This window comes from Mesocricetus auratus, unplaced genomic scaffold, assembly GCF_017639785.1.
Source record: "Mesocricetus auratus isolate SY011 unplaced genomic scaffold, BCM_Maur_2.0 Super-Scaffold_100018, whole genome shotgun sequence".
NCBI classification, from domain to species: Eukaryota; Metazoa; Chordata; class Mammalia; order Rodentia; family Cricetidae; genus Mesocricetus; species Mesocricetus auratus.
In genome coordinates this window covers 47,538,670-47,561,827 of record NW_024429199.1, presented here as the reverse complement: position 1 = coordinate 47,561,827, position 23,158 = coordinate 47,538,670, and the positions used below count along the sequence as shown (strand labels likewise).

At 51.4% G+C, this 23,158-nt stretch overlaps 1 protein-coding gene across 6 annotated transcripts in view; it reads left to right on the top strand.

The window, feature by feature from the left end:
- The window catches only part of Pde10a (phosphodiesterase 10A), a 399,000-nt gene that overhangs the window by 324,058 nt on the left and 51,784 nt on the right, over nucleotides 1-23,158 (top strand). For all 6 annotated transcript variants that reach the window (XM_013122751.3, XM_013122749.3, XM_005083007.4 and 3 more), the window contains 3 exons: nucleotides 7,428-7,456; nucleotides 17,615-17,735; nucleotides 19,029-19,078. In XM_013122751.3, the coding sequence (XP_012978205.1) occupies nucleotides 7,428-7,456; nucleotides 17,615-17,735; nucleotides 19,029-19,078 (200 nt within the window). The remainder of the gene's footprint in view (nucleotides 1-7,427; nucleotides 7,457-17,614; nucleotides 17,736-19,028; nucleotides 19,079-23,158) is intronic.

Sequence of the window (23,158 nt, the reverse complement as noted above, 5' to 3'; positions counted from 1 at the left end):
CCGCTGCAGCAAAAGAACAATGATGTCCAAAAGTACAAAGGGTTTATTTCATTTCACAACTCTCTGGTCCCACTCTACCACTGAGGGATGCCAGGGCAGGATCGGAGCAGGGGCCTAGAGAAGCAGAAGCCAAGGCAAGGTTGCTGCTTTCTGACGGCTCCTTACTGCTCGTTCAGCCAGCTTTCCTAGACTAACCGGGACCTCTTGTCTAGGAAGACTCCACTCGGGCAGCGGGGCCTTCCCACATCAACCGTTAGTAAAGGAAAAAAAAAAAAACGCACAGGCTTGTTCACGGGTCAACCTGACAGGAACATTTTTTTTTTCCAGTTATGATTCCCTCTTCCCAATGACTCTATAACTCGTGTCAAGTTGACAAAAGTGCTATAGTAGCTGGATGTACCTGGAATGTGACTAGTGGGGCGGGCCTTCCTGGCTAACCATTCAGTTGCCAGTTCATAGATGTTTATTGGTTACCTGTTGTGAGTGTGTGTGGTGGGGCCCCAACAGGCTCATAGGGAGCGTCACTACTAGGAGGTGTGGCCTTGTGGGAGTAGGTGTGGCTTTGCTGGAGGAAGTGCGCCACTAGGGGGCGGCTTGAAGTCTTAAGCCAGGTCTAGTGTGACCTTCCCTTCCTGCTGCCTGGCAGTTTGGGTGCAGAACTCTCAGCTCCATCTCCAGCATCATGTCCGCCTGCACCCTGCCGTGATGACAGTGGACTAACCCTCCGAAACTGTGCCAGCCCCAGTTAAACCTTTTCCTTTACGCAAGCTGCCTTGATCATGGTGTCTCTGTACAGCAAGAAGACCCTAACTAAGAGAGTGCATAATTGAATTAAAAGGAATAAAGAGCTCATTCCTCTCTCAAAGCCCATTCGTTGCAGGGAAGTCAGCTAACAAGCGCATGAAACAGAGAGTAGGATCATTTTAGTGTTGTTAATGGTATACGTTAGAAAAATCTAGAGTAATGTCTAGCACAGGAAGGGGTAACGAAATTTTATCAGCCAGTTAAATGTGGCTTCAGTGCTAAGAACCGCTGTGCTGTCTGTATGCTGTCCCTGGCTCTTTTTGATGCCACGGGAAACTTGACATCACAGTGGTAGATGTTTGAATGACCCTGTCAGAGCGCAGCACCCAAGGTGCAGGATCAGTGTCACTTGGTGGTGAAGGCAGCACTGGGAAGTGACTCCTGGATGAGGGAATTGTCACCACCTCCCCCAGCTAGTCAGACACCCTCTGTGTCCGTCTCACTCAGTCTTATAGCTCAGTGCCTGGTGGCTTAGTTTACACATTTACACAGGCTCTACAGGACTTCTCGTGTTTGCTGGATTTGAGGGCCAGCGCTAGGCACTGGGGCACCTGACATGGAGGGGAGGAGCTCTGAGAAACAGGGAGTGGGGGAGCAGGGCTTGGGCTTCATTTCTGAGAGGACGGGGAGAGGATTTAGGAGGCAGCAGCGTGGCAGGGAGCAGTGGTGTGGTCAGGCAAGACAGCCAGTGCATGGGTTCAGCCCGGAGCGGAGCGTGGTTGGGGTGAGATAATAAGCTTGTGCGGCCGGACCCTCCTTCTTGCTCCCTCTGGACGTGCTGTCCTCTGAGGTGTCCCAGCAGGAAAACAGGTTTTGTTTGTTTATCCGTTTTCAGTTTTTTTTCCTCCTCTATATTTGAAGCTGGTGTGGCGGGGGGGGGGGGGGGGAGCACACGGTGGCAAACCTTTTGTATTTGTTCTCCCATTCTGCATTGCCCTGCTTTTCATGTTCTTTGCCTGATTTCCTTCCCTTTCTTTTGTTGTTTCGATGCGGGCCATCCCCGGGGCTGTGGAATTCGTTCTTTAGGAAGGGAAGAAAAGAAAGGGCACTGTGTACCCAGTGCCTCCAGCAAGATGAACTCTTATCTTGGCAAGGGAGCGTCCCTAAGAAGGCAGAATTTGGTCCTGAGAAGACGGAGCTGTGTGGGAGGGAGTCATGGGAAAACTTCAAAGTAGACACAGTCCTTTTGAAGATTCATTAATTTTTATCTTATGTGTATGAGTGTCTGTTTATGGGTGTCAGATCCTGGAACTGGAGTTAGACTGTTGTGAGCTGCCATGTGGGTGCTGGGAATTGAACCCAGGTCCTCAGGAAGAGCAGCCAGTGCTCTTAACTGCTGAGCCACCTCTCCAGCCCCTAGACATAGTCCTTTGGGAGCATCATGGGAGGAGGCAGGCACTCCCTGGTCAGGCTGGACCTTGTAGGAGGTTTTAAGCACTTCTAAGAACAATGCAAATACCTTGAAATTTAGATAAGAGCCTTCCAATACCTTTGAAGATTGGTAATGCGAGTTTTTGGAGTGAACTGTCATGACATGCTGTGTCTTCTCTGTTAGGAACAGGCCAGTCAGGTTTCACTGTTCAGATCACCTGTCCCCTCCCCAGAGTGGCCCACAGGTCTGCTTCACAGCTACAGTGGCTGTGGGAACTGAGAGGACTTGTACCTGTCTCAAAGCGGTGGCTCAACTTTTGAAACTGAAGCGAGACTCCATGTATTTGCATCACTGCCCCGAGATGTCACGGCGTGACATTTGGTCACAGGCTGTTACAAGGCCAGGTTGACTTCAGTGTTTTCAAGCAGATTCAGTGGGTGTTCCTTTTGGCTTAAGCACACTTTAAAACCCAAATATAAAACACGAAAAATACTTGATGCAAAGTACAGTCTGGTCAAGAAAAGGGTCCACACTCACCTCCGAGGAAGGCCATCAGAGCTGAGCAGAGGGCAGCGGAACTGGCCAGCCGCAAATCTCCAAAGCAGCCAAGTGAGACAAAATTTAGGCATATTATTTTTAATTCTTTTTGCTTTTTCGAGACAGGGTTTCTCTATAGCTTTGGAGACTGTCCTGGAACTAGCTCTTGTAGACCAGGCTGGTCTCGAACTCACAGAGATCCACCTGCCTCTGCCTCCCGAGTGCTGGGATTAAAGGCTTGCACCACCAATGCCCAGCTAAATTACACATATTATTAACACTAAGAAATAGTAACTGACAAAGAACAGCTGTTGTTCAGGATAACTGAGAGATTAATCTTAGGCTAAACATGTTATATCTAGCATAGTCAGGCACTTGCGGCTTGAATGAGCACGGCCCTCATCGGCGTGCCTATTTGCTCCCTTGGTCCCCAGTGGATAAACCGTTTGGGGAGGGCTAGGAGGTGTGGCCTCACTGAGGTAGGTCACAGACACCATCCAGAGTGAGCCAGCTGCAGTCATGGTACGCAGGGCACTCAGAGTGTGACAGTCAGGACCATCAGAGGTTTCCTGGATGACCTGAGCTGGACCCGGAGTGGAGGCGAAGCCTGGAGCTGTCCTGAGGCTGCGGCAGCTCTTCCATGGATGCTGCTCTCTCCTCCGCTGTCAGGGTTAGCCAGCACCAACTGGTCAACCCTGAAATCACACACACACACACACACACACACACACACACACACACACACGAGCGAGGCGAGATGGACAGGACGGGTCATGGTTGTATGTGTGTGTGTGTGTGTGTGTGTGTGTGTGTGTGTGTGTGTGTCTATACACATAGGTAACAGTAGCATTCAGAGAAGCTGCAATGAATTTGAGGGGGAACGGGGAGGGCATGGGAGGCGTTGGAGGGAGAAGAGGGAAGGGAGGAGATGACGCAATTTGCATTTTAATTTCAGAAATTGCAAACAAGCACGTTAGGCTTATTTGAAAGCTGCCACACCAGGTCATCTTGGTTGCTAAGTGTTGTTTATCATCGGCATAAATACCGCTGTGCATACGGCATAAATACCACTGTGCATACGGCCTTGCGAGCATGTGCTGGGGATTGAAGGCTCCTAGAGCTGGAGCGGTAAAAGCAGAGGTGCGAGGGCCCAGGTCACAAGTGTGTGCTCGCCTTTGGGAAGAATGAGACTCAGAACCTAGGACAAGGGGGAACGTGCACAGGTGCACAGGGACCCTCTCAAGGGTAGTTTGAAGGACAGGGCGGAGGGAGGGAGGGGCGGGCCTTGGAGGTAGAGGCTCCTCCTCCCGTGCTGCTGGGGAGGAAGCCAGGGTGAGGAGAATCACATGGTCCACTTGTTACAGTTCTTTATATATCCTGAGTTCCAACCCCGTCTGATGGGTAGTTGTGGATTATTTTTTTCCACTCTGAAGGCTGTCTCTTCACTCTGCTGGTTGTCTCTTTTTGCTGGGCAGAGCATCTTAGCTTCATGTAGCCCCACTTGTCACGTGCGGGATTGTTCCCTGTTCTCCTGGGACCTTCCAATAAATCCAGAACGAGCATGTGACAGAAGCCACAGACAGAGCACTTCCGTGTCTGCCAGCAAGTTTGGATTTCTGTGATCTGTTGTCACAAAATGTGGGTCCATTACTGTAATCCCATCTCACACCAAGGAAACATTGGAAGTGGCCACAGAACACAAACATCCACACATTTATAAAGACATAAAATATTTAAGGGGAGTATTTAAAGGGACACCACTCAGTGCTAGGAAACCCCAAGGGTATCCTTTGCCTCCACGCCGGGTTCTTGCTGAGGCTTTTAGAGATCATTAAGATGGAGTTGGATGGAGAGATGGTTTCTCCTTTCTGAAAGAAAAAAAAATACAGTGGCCTTCGGCAAGTGCGAACATGGTTGTTCTGCTGCTACTAGTTTCCTTGTTCATCTATCTCAGTGACCCTCATGGCTCCAAGGACAGGGCTGAGTGCCGGGGGGAACAGGCGGCTCAGTCCCTAGATGCTGCCCAGGTGTGTATTTAAGGCAGAGGCCCTCTTCTGCCTAAAGACCTGGGGCCTCTGGTCTGAACCTTTTTACAGACAATTTGATGCTCACGAATGATTTAAAGTCTGTTATCCAAGTCAGTTCCCTCTTTCCCACTGTCCCTCACCCAGCGGTTCAAAGGGAGCAGGTCAGTTGTGACTGTTGCTGGAAGCCAGTAGGATGGCATCACAAACTGAGGCACTAACCTGGAATTCCTCTGGTCTGCCGGAAACAGTAACAGTATGGGCTGGAGGGGGCAAGCTTCTCCATTGTTTATTTATCTTTGGAGGAATAATTCTATTCTCAGCAACAATCCTCCCTAATAGGACGGTGTCTCTCTGGGATGTTTTCGGGCTCCCAAGTACAGCATGTTCCCCAGGGAGTACCGCTGGGCCCTGCAGACCAGGGTCTGCCATTGCTTGCCAGCACGGAATCGCATCAAACATCTGGTTTCTACACGCTGGACTCTCTGGGACAGGGGCATTCAGTAAATGAAACTGCCAAGTATGGGAAGAGGGGGCGTGGGTTTCTTGGTAACCCACAATACAACATTCCCTGTGTGTAATAGGCTTGACGTTCATTTAGCGCAGGTTATAAGCGCTAAGTCGGATGAAGAAGGCCGGGAGGCAGGTGGAAGGAGAGGAGGGAGAAGAGGGGAAGGAGGAGGAAATATTTCTAAATTTTTTCCAAGGTGAAAAAATCTAGAAATCATCTACAGGCAAAGTGGATTTTTTGTTGTTGTTGTTGCTGCTGTGGTTTTTTTTTTCCCTTCTCCAAATACTATCTCCAAAGATAGTTGGTGCCGTAGATATATGCAGGCAGTGTATCTTTTGTGCACACTAGTTTGGGAAGTAAGGTACCAAGTCTTGAAGCTGGTTAGTACCTGAATAGGAGCATCAACGAGAAGAGCAGGAAAATGTCTGTTGGCAGTGTCGGACTCTGAAACTGTTCTCTGTAGTGACGGAGAGAGCTACCGTCGGGGGCCACTCTTGATTTGACTCTGTGCCATTGTGACACCCAGCCTGACTGCACACACACCGTGACTCCACACTGGATGCCCATAAAGATGATAGTGTGACAATTAATTAATTAGTTGAATTTGAAACACGGTTTCACTGGACAGCATAGGCTGGCCTCAAGCTTAACAGTCCACTCGCCCCAGCCTCCTTAGGCACACACCGTCATACCGGCCAGTTTGCTTTTTAATCCACGCTTACTGGGATACAGTTTCTTTCTTTTTTTTTTTATATTATACTAATCCAAGCCTTTATAGCTTTAGGACCCACTAATAGAACAATAATGACTTAATAGTTCTGTTTTCAGAGAGGTTTAGGAAAAGATAAAATGGGAGTTGAAGGCTAAGTGAAAAATCCCATGATGCACTTTCAATAAAGAAGGTTGGCCGGGTGGTGGCGGCGCACGCCTCTAGTCCCAGCACTTGGGAGGCAGAGGCAGGAGGATCTCTGTGAGTTCAAGACCAGCCTGGTCTACAAAGGGAATTCTAGGACAGCCTTGGCTGTTACACAGAGAAATTCTGTCTTTAAAAAAAGGGTGAGGGGTGGTTAAAAGTGCCTTTGACTTGGTACATTCTTCATTCTTGGAGGAGTGTCACCTGTCACTGGGTACCCGAGCCCTCCATCAGTCGCTGCCCACGTCTGGTGAGCACATACCGGCAGAGCAGGACAACCAGTGTTGAAATCTAGTTGTTAACTTTGAAAGCCACAGTGTGCTGTGGGACTAGACATGGTATTGTGGTGGAAATGGCTTTCAGGACACACTGGGGAGTCAGGGACGGGTTGATGGGGACATTGAAAAGGAGGCTCACACCTGTCTGAGTGTTGGGCTGTGTTTGACTGGGTCTGTTGCACACACACACACACACACACACACACACACACACACACACACACACAGCACAGTCAGTTTCTGGTACAGGCTCACCATACCTGCAGGCAGACTTAGATGGCTGAAGATGATGCGGGGCCCAAAATGAAGATGCTTGCAAAGGCGTTGTTTGTTTCCGAGAAAGGAGACAACAGTGGCACACAGCACGCCTGCTGGGTCCGGAGAGGTGGGCAGAGCTTCAGCAGCTGAAAGGCCACTCTGGACCCTGTGTCTCACACCCTGGAGGCTCTGCGTCTCCTGTCCAAAGCCAGCACTGGGGGTAGGTCCCTGGGGGGTCCTCACTGAGACCAGCTGACAACCATCACAGTCACTTTGGCCATAGCTGCCAGCGATCCAGTGTGTGCTGCCTGCCAGGCCAGGGCACTGCCGTTGCAGGGAGGTGGTCAGGCCCTTGCATGCCTGCTGGGATCTCCCCTCGGAGCTCATGCGCAAAGGGATCTGTGGTGTATTTCCCGGGGTTGCATCTTTCTCCTCCTGCAGCTGGGTAGCACAGCAGTGTCGTCTATAGAGTTGACTGTGCCTTTGTGACTGTGTTTCCCTTTTAGAATCTATGAAAAGGTAACCTGCACAAACGGTTGCTGTGGTATTTAATCCCTCTCCTGCCCCGCTCCCCAATTTTCCTCTCAATTCATTATGCTCAACCTTTACAAGACTCTCAGACTTCCTGGGAGGAAGTTTGGCAGCAGTGTGTCAGGAGTGAACGCATGTGCTGATTCCCCGTGTACCTCCCAGACGCTAACTGTCTCTCTCCTTGCTTCTCCATCCCCAGATGAATCGGCTCCTAAGGAAGTCAGCAGGGTGAGTAAACTGAATGCACCTTCTACAACACTGCCCCAGGACCGCAGACACAGAGTCCCTTCCTCTAAAATTTCCGTGGTGTCTTAGCGGCGAGGTGAGGACAGCGGGGACCCCACACCCTCTCCAGGGTGTCCTTAAGGCAAGGCAGCCCAAACAGAGAGGGGCTGCACAGAAGCCCCAGTCCTGAACACCCAGAGTAGCCACACACGCTCACCTGCACATCCCGAGCTGTGCTGCAGCCAGGCTACTAGAGCCAAGAGAGCGCAGGTAGATGCTGGGTTTGGTTTACAGATCCTGCAGAGGGACCAGCGAGGGCAGCATTTGGCGAGCATACTCATACAGAGGCCATCACCTAAGCCGTGGCTGCAGAGGCCACCCTCAAGCCCCTCTGCTCTGCAGGACACCACAGCCCACCCCTGAGCCGGAAACCTCTTCACCTTACCTGTGAAGATCCCTGGATCTCAGCTTAGTCACCATGCTTGTGGAGGGACCAAGGCCCGGTGACTGTGGCCAGAGCATGGCGGTGCTCAGAGATGTCCAGTGCTGTTGCCAAATGGAGGGATACGATACGGCTAAGGGGGGCTAGCCACCGCAGTAGGCTGGGAGGGCAGGTGGCCTGGGGACAGCTCATACAGTGAAGTGCCTCTGTCAACACGCACGAGGACCTGTGTTTGCTTTCCCAAGCACCCATCTGAACATGCAGGGGTGGCAGAGCTCATCTGTTAACCGTAGCGGCAGGGGCATCTGAGGGATCCAGGGTTATCCGTATCCTTATTACCAGCCATGTTCTTGCCTTTTCTGACAGACAGGTTGTTTCTACAGAGTGAGTATCAATATGAAAAGCCATCTCATCTCTCGGCTAGGTGTGTCTGGGGCTCCTGAGTGCAGAGCACTACAGTTACGTGCTGTCGTGCTCTCTGAAATGAAATTGTGACAGGAGTGGAGTCCATTTTGGAGTTTTCTTTCATAATGTTCATCCACCGCCTCCCCACACCCTTGAGTATTTACAAAAGGCTGCTGTTTGCTCTTGGAATGCACGGTAGTCGTTAGAATCTTGATATAAACGCTTTGGTTTTTTTTAGTTAAGCCAGCCTGATGTGAGGAGTGTCTCACTCAGCCAACGTCCTTCTGTGTGGGGGGTTCTCTCTGGGGCTTCTGTGTGGGGTGTCCTCTCTGGGGCTTCTTGGCACATCAGTCCCTTCACAGTTGCTGTCTCCACTCTGCTGATGCTCAGCACCCTCTAGACCTCCAGGGCCGCCGTGTGCCCTGCTAACTGTGTAGCTACCCACTGTCCTGGTTCCGTCCCTACGTCCCTACTTTTGCTCACATTGGGCCATCACGACTAAAACTGTGTCTGTGTTTCCGCCCATGGGCAATCACTCATTGGATCTGAGTTCTCCTGAGAAAGCAAGTGCTTCCCTCCTCACACAAAAGTTAGCTTTTGGCCCGTGTGTGATGCGATGCTGCCCACACTGTGGTAGTGGGCACAGACCTTCACAGAACGTTTTAAATGCAGTGGAGGATCTTGTGTGTGTGTGGGGGGGGGATTTCATTGCTTCATCTCTTTTTAAACTGACTCACGAATGGCTGGCTAGTTTCCCCACATCTCTTAGCTGTTCATGCCTGTGTCTTACGGCTCCCCTGACAGACGAGAGGGTGAGTGACATCACCTTCAGAGTTAAGTGATCCGGGGGCCTTGAGAGGACAGGGCTTAGAATGGTCCCCTGGAGGTGTGACTGCCGGGTATTTTCCTAGGTGCATGGGACAGATTGCTTTTCCAGAGTCCAGATCCCATTCTCTGACCCTCAGCCTCACCTGGCCTGGTAAAGACGGTGACTGCATTGCCAGGTGTGCCGAGGGAATGGTCATTCTTGCTGTTCAGGCCAGTCATGGGGCCGCTCCGGGCTCTCCCCATGTTAAATCGGGATCCCGTGTCATCACTCCCCCCAGGATACTGTTATTTACTCGGTGGGCCATCCTTTTTTGGGAAGAGAGGATTTTAAGTAAGCCCCGGTGCTCACTTCCAGATTGGCTTTGTCGGTCTTGAAACTTTGGCAGGGTTGCCTTTAGACTTAAGAGCTGCAGCAGCCACAGTTAGTTACCCAGACTCAACCACGGCCTCAGCTCTTCTCCTTGACTCGATTTTTTGCGTGATTTAGTCAAGAAAGAGGAGGCCATCCATCCAGTGACAGCTCTAAAGCAGTCGCTTTCTGTGGGGTAGCCAGCTTTTCTTTCCCCCTCTGCATAAATGAAATAACCCCGACACCGTGGGACTTTCTGAGGGACCCATTTCCGACATGCTCTCTGTGCTGTGTTCCCAGCCTCAGCCCTGTCCTGGCAAGCAGCGGCACACCGTGCAGGGCAGGGGAGAAGCTGTAGCTGCTAGCACTCTTCTTCCCAGAGGGCTGGGGACAGGCACCGGAGGGGATGGTGGCAGGGAGGGGGAACCAGGAAGGTGACAATCCAGGTGCGCCCTGTGTGCCCGGTGACCTCCAGTATGAGAGACGAAGGCTCCAACAGGCTGGAAAACGGCCTTTGTCAAGAATGCAGTCAAGGCCGGGTTTTTGTCGGATTCATAGTTTTCAAACACTGAGATTGTAAGATGGAGACGGAACAGCGGGGTTGGGGACCCCCCCCAGCCTGATGAGTGGCGGAGCACTATTTCCTGCCCTCATAGTGCTTTGCTGCACCCCCGAACTGAGAGCAAGGCTGCATTTCACATGGAAGCAAGTGGCCTGCAGGGCTGAGCTTCTTTTCTTCGGGGAAATATTTTTCTTTTGACCTCAGACAAACGATTTCCACCTTGGTATTTACGTCCTTCATGTTTCTTGGCTTACTCTGTAGTGTTTTGGTTTTTTTTTTGTTTGTTTGTTTTGTTTTTCTTTGAAACGTTAGCCTTTCTTGGTGGGGAATACAGCCCTGAAGCCGGGTAACAGAGCAGCAGGGAGCACACCCTGCGCCTTGTGGGGGCTGCTCTTTCGGGTGCCCCGTCTCCCAGAAGGTGAGAGTGCTCCCTATAGGAGATCCTCCCCCCACCAAGGATCACTCGAGCGGGGGTCTGACACCTTCTGGTCCCCTGGAACTGGAGTTAATAGATGGCTGTGAGCCGCTGTGTGTGTGTGGGGGGGGCGGGAATTGAACCAGGGTCCTGTAGAAGAGCAGCCAGCGCCTTTAACTGCAGGGCCGTCTCTCAAGCCCCTTAGGAGGGGGTGTTCTAAGGGGTTGGTGGAGAACCTAGTCATAACTGAACATACAAAGCAGAAGGAGCAGGGAGGGGAAGATGTCAAGGCTCAGAGCTTCTCTGTGAGAGAGTGGACACAGGGGTCTCCTGTCTAGGTGGGTGTAAACAGAAGCAGGCTGTCCCAGTGTCCCCAAGGACAGGCACCAGCCCCCTTTCAGGGTAATGTCCTATTAGTATATAAGTGCAAATATAAGTTAGTGTGGCTGATTTTACAGCCGTGCTCAGTCTGCTCCAAAGCGCAGCATTGAAAGGTGGCTCACTCTTCAAGGGTGACAGAGACCACACAGGGGCTGGACTCTGGAGTCAAGGGGAGGACCCGGAGTAACCGTGCCTCCCTCCAGCTATCAGCCACAGCTGGCACGGTATAGCTTCAGGTAGAAAAAAAGTGAGCATATGCCTGTAATCCCAGCATGTGAGAGGCAGGAGCACGAGGCTAGGGAGTTCAGGGACAGCCTCTACCGTGCAATGAGTCTGACACCAGATGGGTTACCTTAGAGGTCATCTCAAAGTAACCAGAAATTAAAAAAAAATTTCCCAAACAACAGAAAAGAACAAAGTGAGGACACACAGAGAGTGAGAAAGTACGTGCTTTCAAATCTAAGTGAAGAGTTAGCAATCACCTTATAAAACCTACAGCCTGAAGTGTGTTAGTATAAATGCTTATCAGGCATACTGTGTGTGTGTGTCTGTGTGTGTGTGTGCAGCTGTGCATATTTGTATGTCTGTATCTATATTTTCAGGTGGGGTGTGGGGGGGTGGGGGCATTAGCTATGAAGTGGCTTCGTATAATTAAAGATAATACTTACGGACAAGCGTGTGGAAGGCCAGCAGAGAGCCTGTCACTTTGAGGATTGGCAGATCCATACAACTTGGAGGCTGTATTAGTGACTTCCCCCCCTTGTGACTGGGACAGACATCTTGAGGAAGGAAGGGCTTGCTTTGCCCCACAGCTCAGGGGATGGTGACACAGTTCATCCTGCTGGGAAAGCCATGGTGGCAGCATGGAGCAGCTGTCTGTCACCTTGCAGTTGAGATCATTGGGGATCAGAGATAGAGAGAGAGAGATGAATGCTGGGACCTGGCAGCTCAGGGCACCACCCCCATCCCCCAACCCCTGCCCCATCTCCACACAAGGCAGAGAGAGATAGAGATGAATGCTGGCACCCAGCAGTCCAGGACGCCACCCCCCACCCCCGCCCCATGGAGTGTTACCATCTCTACGCAAGGCAGGTGGTTCCACCTCAACCAAGCCCCTCTCAGACCTGACGTGGACAAGCTTGTATCCTCAGTGCCCTCTGGGTCCTGTCCAGTTGATGGCATCAGCAAGCACAGCCTCCAAGAACACATAAAGGGTGCCGTGCCCCAGAGCGGTAAAGAAACAGGAACGTTCTTTATTCCGGAGATGAAGCAGCCCAACAACGAGTGTTTCCCACCTAGGCAGTCATTACACCCTAGTGAGGAAGAGGCCTTGGGATGCCTGCCAGGGGAAGCCGCCCGCCGTCCCCCATTATCATCAAACACATCACAGGAAGTAACTTCCTGCCTCTGAGCATCTCTTCCTAGGCGCTGGGCTGTTTGTCTCCAGCAGCCGTGAAAGCCCCAGAGGAGCTGGACCCCGAGTGTGGCAAGTGTCCCCGGTGGATCTGGATGGGAAACATGACCCCGCCCCCGGGGGGGGGGCGACTCAGTCCGTCCTTCCGCCTCCTGGGTGAAGCTCTCACTGTTGATTGTTGGATCTGCTTGCCCGATATGTTCTGGAATAGTCAGTGGGGGCCGTTTAGTCTGAAGCTCAGGACCGAGACACGCGATGACAGCTAAACATGGGAGCTGAACGGCGTTCCTTTCTCACAAGGCTCCATACCGTTAGCTGCTTCAACGCGTCATTCTCAGCGGCTGTAAACCCACACACAGGGTAGACGTGAAGATAACGCAACAGGGGACTTGTTTGGAGCCCAGATGTGCAGCCGGTCCCGGCCCACTGAGCCCCAGGTGTCGCATACACTGCTGTTAAACACATATGTTTGTCGTGAAGAAAGGAATGCAGAAGATACCCATAAACAGCAGCGTCCCTTGCTGGATCCAGCTGTTCTTATGTTGCAGATTCTCGATAAGGCGTTTGATTTTTTTTATCAAAGATGGACTATTTGCTCATGATTTCTTATTAATTCCGCCCCCCAACAAGAGCTTGAACCCCCCGAGAGCCAGAACTTGGGCTGCTGTGTGCTTGCACGCCGATGAGACGCTTTAGTTCCCAGGGACCCACACACGCAGAAGCCCGTATGCTCGGCCCAGCATTTCCGCTACATCTGCTGTCTCCTCCTGTGTCCATTACCTCCCCTCCACAGCAATTTTCTTTCCGTTTTTAAAAAAATTTATTTAACTTAATTAAAAGGCTTTCGTTTATTTTACATACCAACCATACTTCTCCTCCCTCCTCTCCTCCCGCCCCACACACTCACGTCTGGCCCCTCCACTTCCACTGCCCCTCTGTCTCCACTCAGAAAGGGGTGGGCCTCCCGTGGGCTTGAACAAAGCACGCCACATCAAGTTGACTTTACCCAGAGAGTGCCTCCCCCTGCAAAAAGGCTGGGCAAGGCAGCCCAGCATGGGGAACAGGCTCCCAAAAGCCAGCTAGGTGCCAGGGACATGTCCTGACTCACTGCTACGGAGTCTTAGAAACAAGCCACACAACTGTCACACACCTGCAGAGGGCCTAGGTGGGACCCATGCGGGCTCCCTAACTGTTGATCCAGAGTCCATGTGCTCCCAGGAGCTCAGGGCAGCTGTCTCTGTGGGTTCCTCTTCATGACCTTGACCCCCCCCTGCCCTGTCTCCCACAACCCACACCTCCCTTTCTTTCAGGAGGACTCCTGGGGCTCCGCCCAGTGCTTGGCTGTGGATCTCTGCATCTGCTTCCATCAGTTACCGGATAAAGGCTCTCTGATGACAATTAGGGTGGTCACCCGTCTTCTTACAGTAGACGGCCAGTTCAGGCACCCTCTCCACTGTTGCTAGGAGTCTTAGTCCACAGCGATTTTTCCACCCGTAACTTAAGCATCGGAATCTTTGGCTGTTAGTGGTTCCCGACTAGTTACATCATGCTCCTCTTCCTGAATTACTATTCAAATGGTCCTCTGCACCATGTCGACCTGGCTGCCCTAAGTTAAATCAGTTCATATTATTTGGCAAGCCCTCGAACGCAATGTTCCTCATTAGTATGAGCTTTTGTTATTTCTATTTCTTTGCATCGAGTTGACCCATAGGTTTTCAGAAGCTAACCCTGCTCGTTTATAGGATCCCGCCTGATTGTCCAGCTCAGGGTGAATCCCTCGGGTGGGTGGTGCCTGATGTGGAGGAGGACTCTGTGCTCCCTCCCGAGCAGCTGCCCTGGGGGGTCGTCTCTCCACTCTGTCTCCCATCTTCTCTATCTTGCTCTGCTTCTCTGACTGTGCTCCCAGAAACATGCCTGCCTCTTCACAGAGCAGTAAACATTCCTCAGAGTTGCTTTCCAGGACTGGCCGAGCCTTTCCTCTCTCCCGTAAGTCTAGGGTAAACCTCCCGTGACTCTGTCCATTGCTGCTCTTACCTATCTTTCAGAGGTGTTGAGGATGGATCCCAGATGTCAGGCAAGTACTTGTTACCGAGTTCAACATAAATGGCGGCTGGAAGCCAGCCGCTCACCCCAAGCTGCCAGTGTGCCTCTGCCTCCGTGGACTTCGTTGGTTGTTCCCTGCCAGTGCTCTGTTGTAGAAACGTTAGGATTCTTCAGCTCATGGTGTCTGTGTGACCAAAAAAAAAAAAAGTCTTTATTTATAGCATTGCTTACTTTAAAATGCCTAAACCGAGCTGGAGACATAACTCAGCATGTAAAGTGCTTACTGCGCAGGCCGAGGAAGTGTGTTCAGTGTCCAGGATCCACATTGTAGACAAGCCCCAGTTTCCCGAGGCACCACGGTGAGCCCTTAGTGACGGCTGAGGACACAGTGAGGTTCCACCACAGCATCGGTCAGATAGGACTTAACAGACTTTGGGTTTTGTTTTCTGGCGTTGTCCTCGCTGTGAAGAGCTGTGTTCAGTGGGTTGCGCTGCTAAAGACTCTTCCACACGAGATCAGTGTGGACAGAAAGTGAAGGAGAGGGTGCCCACTCTCATCCCAAGGTTTGGGAGACTGTGTGGTACCTGACTTTCTTCGCTCTGGGTCACAAGGTATCTAGGTTGTCCCCCTTTCACACAGATGAGAAACTCTGAGCCCAGAGATGACATCCCACAATAGGTATTTCATCCCTGTCCCAGGGTACTTGTGTGTGTGTGTGTGTGTGTGTGTGTGTGTGTGTGTGTGGTGTGACAACTGATCCTGGTCCAGAAGAGATGGAAAACTGCTGGGCACTGACCTCAGTAGGGCAAAGCTTGTTATCGAAGGGCGTTGCCGGGCTGTGAGGAAGGACCTGCTGGGAAGCCACTTGTACCAGGGCTCAGCTACTCATTTGTCCACACGCTGAGTTTCCCCTGCCTTCAGGAAACACACAAAAAATATGTGTGTTCATGGGAAAGAAGCATCTAAAGGCCAGGGATTTAGCTCAGTTTAGCTCACACACTCTCTCTCACACACACAGACACATGCATGCACATACACTCAGAAACACACTTACACACACACACACATAGATATACATACTTACACACACAGAGACACACACTCAGACACACACACTCACACACACACTCACACACAGACACACCCCACAAAATAGGTGAACCCCAGATGTATAGTGGGGCCTTTTGACATGGTTGCTCTCTTCACTCAGCTTTCTCCTGGTCAGTGTACCTCTCAGAGAAGTGCGTTCCCAGGACCCAGGGAAACTTCAGAGACAGCGCTCTGGTTAGCGGCTGGGAAGGTCATTTGTGACAATAGATTATCCTACAGCATCCTCCAGAGCGATTCCCAGAGGATCCTCCCCAGGCTGTAACCTGCTCAGTGCTGTTCCGGGGGCCCTGGGATTTGAACAGCTGGTGGCTCCTGTGCAGATTCTGCCACCACGCTGGTGTCCCTGTGTCGTGGGAGTCTGGCAGAGTCTCAAGCTGGAAAATAGCCGGGGAGCGACAACAATCTGTCTCCGAGACAGAATCCGGCAACAATGCATCATAGGCATGGTCTGGGCGGAGGTGAGGTTCAGTGGTCCTCCAGTTTGGGTAACTTCTTGCACAGTTATTGAGGTAGGGATCTGCAGGCTTGTGGGGCAGGAAGGAGGCGGTCTGCTTTATGAATTGTTGGTTGTACAGCGATGTCCTTGTTCCCTTGGGCCTGGCCTCCCATTCTTGATTTAAAGGATTCAAGCTTATGAACTGGCTACTTCCCCTGACACCTCATTGACAAGTCTGCTGTGGTGATCAGGCTTATTTCTGCTCTCTCTCTCTCTCTCTCTCTCTCTCTCTCTCTCTCTCTCTCTGTCTCTCTGTCTCTCTCTCTCTCTGTCTTTCTCACTCACTCACTCACTCAGAACTTTCTGGTTAGAGACATGAAAGCATGCCAGAGGGGCTGCCCTGTTGATGGGCAAGGACACCCAATCATCTGGCCAGGACTTCAGTTCTCTGCAGATGGGGCCATGCTGGTGGCAGCTTTTATTTTTGTCCATTGTGCTAATACTGCTCTCTTCATCCCCGGATACTGAATGTAGCCACTTGGCCTCCCGCCACCCTGAGGTTTGACTTGTAAGTGACTTAAGGGGAGGTAGTTGGATGAAGACAGTCTTCATAGTCTTCATGCTTGTTCCTGGATCACTGCAAGCACAGGCTCTTCACGTAGCCAGGTCCTTGGGGGGAGCCTAAGCCATGAGTTGGGGTGGCAGCCAGGCTGCTATAGTCACTCACCATGGCTCACCAGCCCTGCCATTTCCTACGGCAATCAGGGAAGCGCCGGGCTCACTAAGCACCTGTGGCCCAAGTGGTCTAGCTAGGGGCTCTCTCCGCTCACTGGCTCACTGGGTCCTCTCTGCTCTGCACTTGGAGAAGATGGGGCTTAACACCTTTCCGTTAGAGTGTGAGCCGCAGAGGGACCGTCCGTAGGCGTGCCGGGCGCTGTGGGATGACCGGCTGATGGAGTCCCTGGCTCAACCGCACAGACAGGGTTTGCACATGACTCTTGTGTCACAAGTAGCTGGTCTTTAGAATGAGAGATGTGTGAGCGGCCCAGAAAGAGACCCTGAGTTGAGACCCTGAGTGTGCAGGGGACAGGAGAGGTGGCGTCCCTGGTGGACAGCAGCAGTGCTTGCTGGAGGCTCTGGTTTATTTCCCCTGTGAGGTGGGAACCCCGGGAAGGTTTTCAGCTGAGGGCAGGCGGGTTTTGTTTGTTTATTTATTTATTTAATTGTTTTTTCGCAATGCTTACTATTTGGAAAACAGGGTTTGTAAGGCAAGCGTGGGGTGGGGGGGGGCAGTGAGAAGGCTTGGGTCAGACAGAGGGGCGGTGTGACCTTCCCCGGGGCGGGGTCAGCTGAGCACCCACCCTGTGCACTCTCCCTGCTGGTGTGGTGGAGTGCCCGAGCAGTGACCTCAGCAGCTCCAGAGCACACCGCCCACCCCTGAGCCCATGGAGTCACAGTTCACCTAGTGTGACGTCACGACCTTTGAACCTCTTTGGCCAGTCAGGCTGCCCCGTGTAAAAGTTGTAGCTTAATGACATGCGACGTTCTCGCATGAATATGCCGAGACGGGTGCAGTTTTAAGACAGTGTTCAGTGAGGGAGTCACAGCAGGTTTGGTTTTTCAGTCTCCCTGTGTCACGGCCAGACTGTCACGTTTAGCCGTGCTCTGGTTGAGCAGCCGGCAAACAGAGCCCGCTGCAGTATTGCTTTCTGGTTTTTTTTTTACCCCCCCCCCATGCTTCAGCCACGCCTCACTTCTGTTATCTTTGTGTTGAAGTACCAGGACACGAACATGCAGGGAGTTGTGTACGAGCTGAACAGCTACATAGAGCAGCGCCTGGACACAGGCGGGGACAACCACCTGCTCCTCTACGAGCTGAGCAGCATCATCAGGATAGGTAAGGCACGCTGCCCGCTCTCCCCTTCTCCCTCTCAGGTCGGGCCACTTTGCAGAGAGCACAGGAGGCCTCTGTCTCACTGTGCAGGGAGGGAGGGAGGGAGGGAGGGAGGGAGGGAGGGAGGGCACTCTTCACTGCCTTCCCTTGCTGGGCTCAGCTTGGTAGTGGAAGTATTTGAGTGCGAACCTACCAGAATGGAGGAACCGACAAATCCTGCAATGACCCGAGATCAAATAAGTGCCTGCCTGCTGTAAATGGTGCCCCGCCCCCCTTTGTATGGAATTAAATCACATCTTTGGAAAGGAAGATGCCAGGCTTTTAAAACGATGTTTTAATGTATTCTTTGACAGTTCCACACAGTGTATTTTGGCCATGTTTATCCCCCTCTCCCCAGCTCCTCCCAGGTCCTCCCCAACTGTAGCCACCCAGCTTAGGGTTCTGTCTCTGAAGACAAGCTATTAATTGTTAAGGGAGGCAGGCATGCTTGGGACTCACTCGGATAGCCAGAAGTGTGCTTGTACTGTAGACAGGATGCTGAGTCCTTCAGGACATGGCGTTTTCAGTTGCCCCTATGGCGCTGAGTCTTTCAAGCTTCTAACCTGAGAATAAAAACCGCCTGGACACGTGGACAGCAGTGTTTGTTGTGGCTGCCGCTTGTGCCAGCCAACTCTGCGGGCTACCACACATGCTGACTGGCTCATTGTCACCGTCACCCCACAAGTGAGCCTGGGACCCCACTGTTTTGTTGATCAAGAGGCTAGCTACCCCACCCAAACATGCACAGACCCAAGTGTGTTATAGGGAATTTTAAATTTGGGTGACGCCCCCCCTCCCAGGACATAGAGTGTTTGGAAGATCCTGAAGACACATGTAAGTTAAAATATGTCCACCTCAGTGCTACGTATTTATTTACATAATGTTTTTTTCTGGTGGCCGCTTAATTATTCAATATTCCTGTGGGTCTTTTTTTTTTTTTTTACACTTACACATGAAATGCAGTGCCCCTCTGTCACTGTGATGATTGACGGTCCGGCAGATGACATGTATGAGGTGCGTGGCCTGCACTTTATGCACTGGACGATGCCGTGAACATTATTTACATGCAGCCGCTGTTGAAAGCTGGGGAACCTTCTGATTATGCTGTGGGACAAAGGCACGCGGTACACTGTTGTGTTTGTGGGCATCGGTTATGCTAACCAATCCAGGCAAAGATTCGAGTCTCACTGTAGAATCCGTGATGTTGTATTCTTCCATTGAGATTAGTTTCTTCCTTCTTTTTTATTGCCTTGGCAGCCACAAAAGCCGACGGATTTGCACTGTACTTCCTTGGAGAGTGCAATAATGTAAGTATCTATATTTAGATCTTGGTGCTCTAGATAAGAAAGCCTCAAGAGTGCTCTAAGAATCTACTGTACTGCAAACAGCGGTCCTGGTGTAATAAGCACCTTCAGGCCTGTTTGTACTCAGCTTGTAGGTCCGGTTACTGCCTGTCAGGAACGGCCCGGCAGCAGGCAGTCCTAACATGCCGTTGATTGGTAGGTTCTTGCTTTGGTTTTTGGTGGTACACGTGTGGTATTTCTAGAATGCGTGTTTCCTATAAAAGTTACTTCGGTCTCGAGGGCTGTGACACCACAGAGGAGGGCCTGTGTGCTTTCGGGCACTTCCTCTACCTCAGATTGAATAAGAATGAAAGGTTAGCATCATGTGGTTTTCTTCCCCCCTAAGGCTTTGAAAGGTGAGTCTGTTAAAAGCACTGGGGTGGGCCAGCTAAGCCTGGGTCAGAGTCTCTCTGCCTCCGTTGGCTGCTCCAGGGTTTCCAATCGAGTGCACGTGACACAGCCCGTGGTCGTGTCCAGCACACATATGCGCAGACGCGTTTCACCAGTTTCACTGCCGGTGTGTCCTGTTTGCTATGCCATCCCAATAGTTTTAACGCTTTTACTGCAACCATGTTTTATCTGTAGATTTGTGAGGTTAGGTGCATTGCCTTTGTGTGCTCGGCCACGCCCCTTCGATGTGTGTTGGGGGATTTGCAGCGTGCTTCCCGTGTTCCGGAGTCACTAAATATGCAGACAGCACTGATGTTGTGAAGCGCGTCAGCAGGAAGACTGAGGAAGGGTTCCGAGATTTGTAAGGTACAATTATCCCTGAATAGGAAAACAATGGATGAACACGCTGGCTGCAGGCACACAAATCGTGGCTGGCTTGCCTCCTAACCAGTCCAGACGTTGCTTGCCTGTGTGATGTGGCAGTTTACCAACGTCTCTCTTCCTGATGTCAACGCTCATGTCGGGTGAGGACCTTTGCTGGCACCCCAGCCCCTCCCCTGTGTCTGTCAGAGGAACCGTTAGATGAGAGTGTTCGTGAAAGCGCGTTCTACAGACCTCGGTCGACTTTGAAGGCTTGAAACTGCACTGCAGACCGTAGAGCTTAAGACGGCTGACCTTGTAAAAGTAAATAGCTGTGTCCTTCCTGCTCATTAAAAAACTTTACTGTTTTTTAAATTTTGGAGATGATCTTTAATTTAAAATCAAACATGCAAAATGATCACGTCCAGGAGCTGTGCCGTGTGAACATGTGAACTCTAGCCGGCTAGCTGTGTCCACCCACCAAAGCCGCGTGTTTAGAGGGAACTGTCTGAAATCCCTTCATGTGGCTTTCCACGGGAATGCATGTATGGCCCCGTGTGGCAACACGGCACTCTCGCTGCTGTGTCTCTACCTCAGTGTCCACTGACCACTTCACACTCACTCTCCTAGTTTCTGATACCCACCACCCCATTGAAACGCCCAGAAGATCCGAGTTTTCAGATCCCTCGTGATTCCCGGGGCGTTTGTCTTCCTGCCCCTGCTCATGTAAGAGTTCCTGTCAGAAAACTAGTAGAACAATGTCCGTTTGCCTCCGCAAATGTCTTGGGTGTGTGAGCACTGTGTACTCACGGGCTCCCACACCTGGTTACTCCCACCCTGGGGTGGCCTCCGTTGTAAGGCTGCCCGTGCAGGCGTGTGGTTGTCTCTAGGACCATGTCTGTTGAGATCAGGTACACAAGTGGGAACTCAGCGGGGTCTCCTCTCTGCTAAGACTTGGATCCTGACCATGACACCAGCCGTTCACCTGGACGAGTGTGGCAGACGTTGATCTGAGCTGCCACCGATGGAGGACGGGAGAGCTATGTGTGAGGACCCTTGAGGCTCGGCGTGGCTGACATGCAAGTCATGGCAGGGGGCACGAGACCAACTTAACTGCAGTTAGATCCTCAAACTCCGCTGGTTAGGCACGAGGCTCGTGTTGGCTTCGTGCGTAGCCTTCTCAGAGGTGACTTGGAAAAGGCTTATAGAGTGGGCAGCCTTCTGCATATCATTCCGTATCCCTTCTCTCTCGGTCTCTCTCACCTCACTAAGTGCCGGTATCAGACCCTCTCGACCCTCTCGGCCTTTGGTTGGGTGGGTTCACACACACACACACACACACACACACACACACACACACACACACACGATCCTCTCAGGGGCAGATCTTTCACACTCCACGCCTTCCGGCACCACAGCGACTCGTGTTGGGTGTGGCTTCACATCTCTTGGAGCCTCAGGATGTGTGGACAGAGCGTAGCCTCCTCTCACCTGAAACTCAGATTTCGCCGAATCTTGCTGTAACTTTGAATCTTGCATTTTTCTTTTCCCATCTTGGAGTAGACTTTTTGTTTTGTTTTGTTTTGTTTTTGTTTTGTTTTTGTGATCATTTGTTTACCTGGGACAAAAGTTCCATTTAGGCAGAAACTTTATCACCTGGCTGGCAGGAAAACTCAGGGGCATAAGGACTGTGGTTACCCAGTGCCTTCCAGGACTGTCTCCTCCTTCGCCCAGGGCACCCTGTCACAGGCAGTGATCTTCTAATCCTCCAGATATCTCTTTCCTTCTTGCCTTCCCTACTTGATCTCAGCCTTCCTCGGAGTCATTGTCTTCTGTGAGGCTCTGCCTGCAGCTCCTCTCGGGAAGAGCTGATGGGTGGGAAACCCTGGGCTCTGTTTGTCGGGATGTGTCTCATTTCTCCCCACGCGTTTTCAGCGACGCATTTGGTCTGCGGTGCATTCAGGCTCACAGATTGCCGACTCTTAAACTCAGCTGCAAGCCTCGTCTCAGCCCATCATTCCCCGCGAGGACGGTTTTTATCCCTAGATGGAGTTGAGTTCACCTTCTGCTTCTTCCAGTTTTGTTGCTCCAGTTTTGTTTTTTGTTTTTTGGGGTTTTTTTTGTTTGTTTGTTTGTTGTTGTTTCCCGAGACAGGGGTCTCTGTATTGTTTTAGAGCCTGTCCTGGAACTCGCTCTGCAGACCAGGCTGGCCTCGAACTCACAGAGATCCACCTGCCTCTGCCTCCCAAGTGCTGGGATTAAAGGCATGCACCTCCACCGCCAGGCTCATTGCTGGAGTCTTAAGAGCTTCCATCTTCTTTCCAAATTGTTTCTTGCTCCTTTGTTTACGGCCCCCTTCTCCCCCTCACCATTCTTTTCCTATCCAGAAAAGGATACTTCTGTATCTCTTCTCCTTTCACCTGTTTGGAAAAAGGCAGCTGTGAGTTTTGTTACCTCCCAGCATCCCTCCCTTATTTATTTCATATTAGGGTTCTTGGAAACTTTTTTCCCCTTTATTCTCAGCCCATATTTCTATGTATGTGGGCTGGAGAGATGGCTTCTGGTTAAGAGCCACTCCTGTCCTAGAAAACCTGAATTCAGGTCCCAGCACCTGCATTGGGTGGCGCACAACTACCTGTTATCCCAGCTCCAGGGGGATCCGATGCCCCTTTCTGGCCTCTGCTGGCACGCATGCACGCGCGCGCACACACACACACACACACACACACACACACACACGAACGAACGTTCACATACACACACGTACATGAATAAAAACATTAACTATACATCTTCCAGGTTCTCTAAATGATTAAAAACTTTTTTTCTCGCCGGGCGGTGGTGGCGCACGCCTTTAATCCCAGCAGAGGCAGGCGCATCTCTTTGAGTTCGAGGCCGGGCTGGACCGACAGCCTCCAAAACAATACAGAGAAACTCTGTCTCGTAAAAACCAAAAAACCAAAAACAAACAAAAAAAAAACCAAAAATTTTTTTCTCAAGAGTGAAATCCTTCGCTCCCATCCTGCTTGGAGCTGAGGTGGGTGTTTCTCGAAGGCGGTGGGCCCCATTGCAGTGGAGCTCGCTTTCCGTGGGGAAGTTCTGCTGCTGCTGCTGCTGCTGCTCATGCGTCCTTTTCGTTCATGAGAGGTGGGGCGTTGCGCACGAGGATAATGTCTTGTTTTCAATATTACAAATAAAATTTACCTTTTGTGTGTTCGAGAATTTCATGCACGCACATAGTGCATTTTGATGAAATCCGTCTCCTCCCCCCCCAGCTTCTCATCTGCCTTCTGG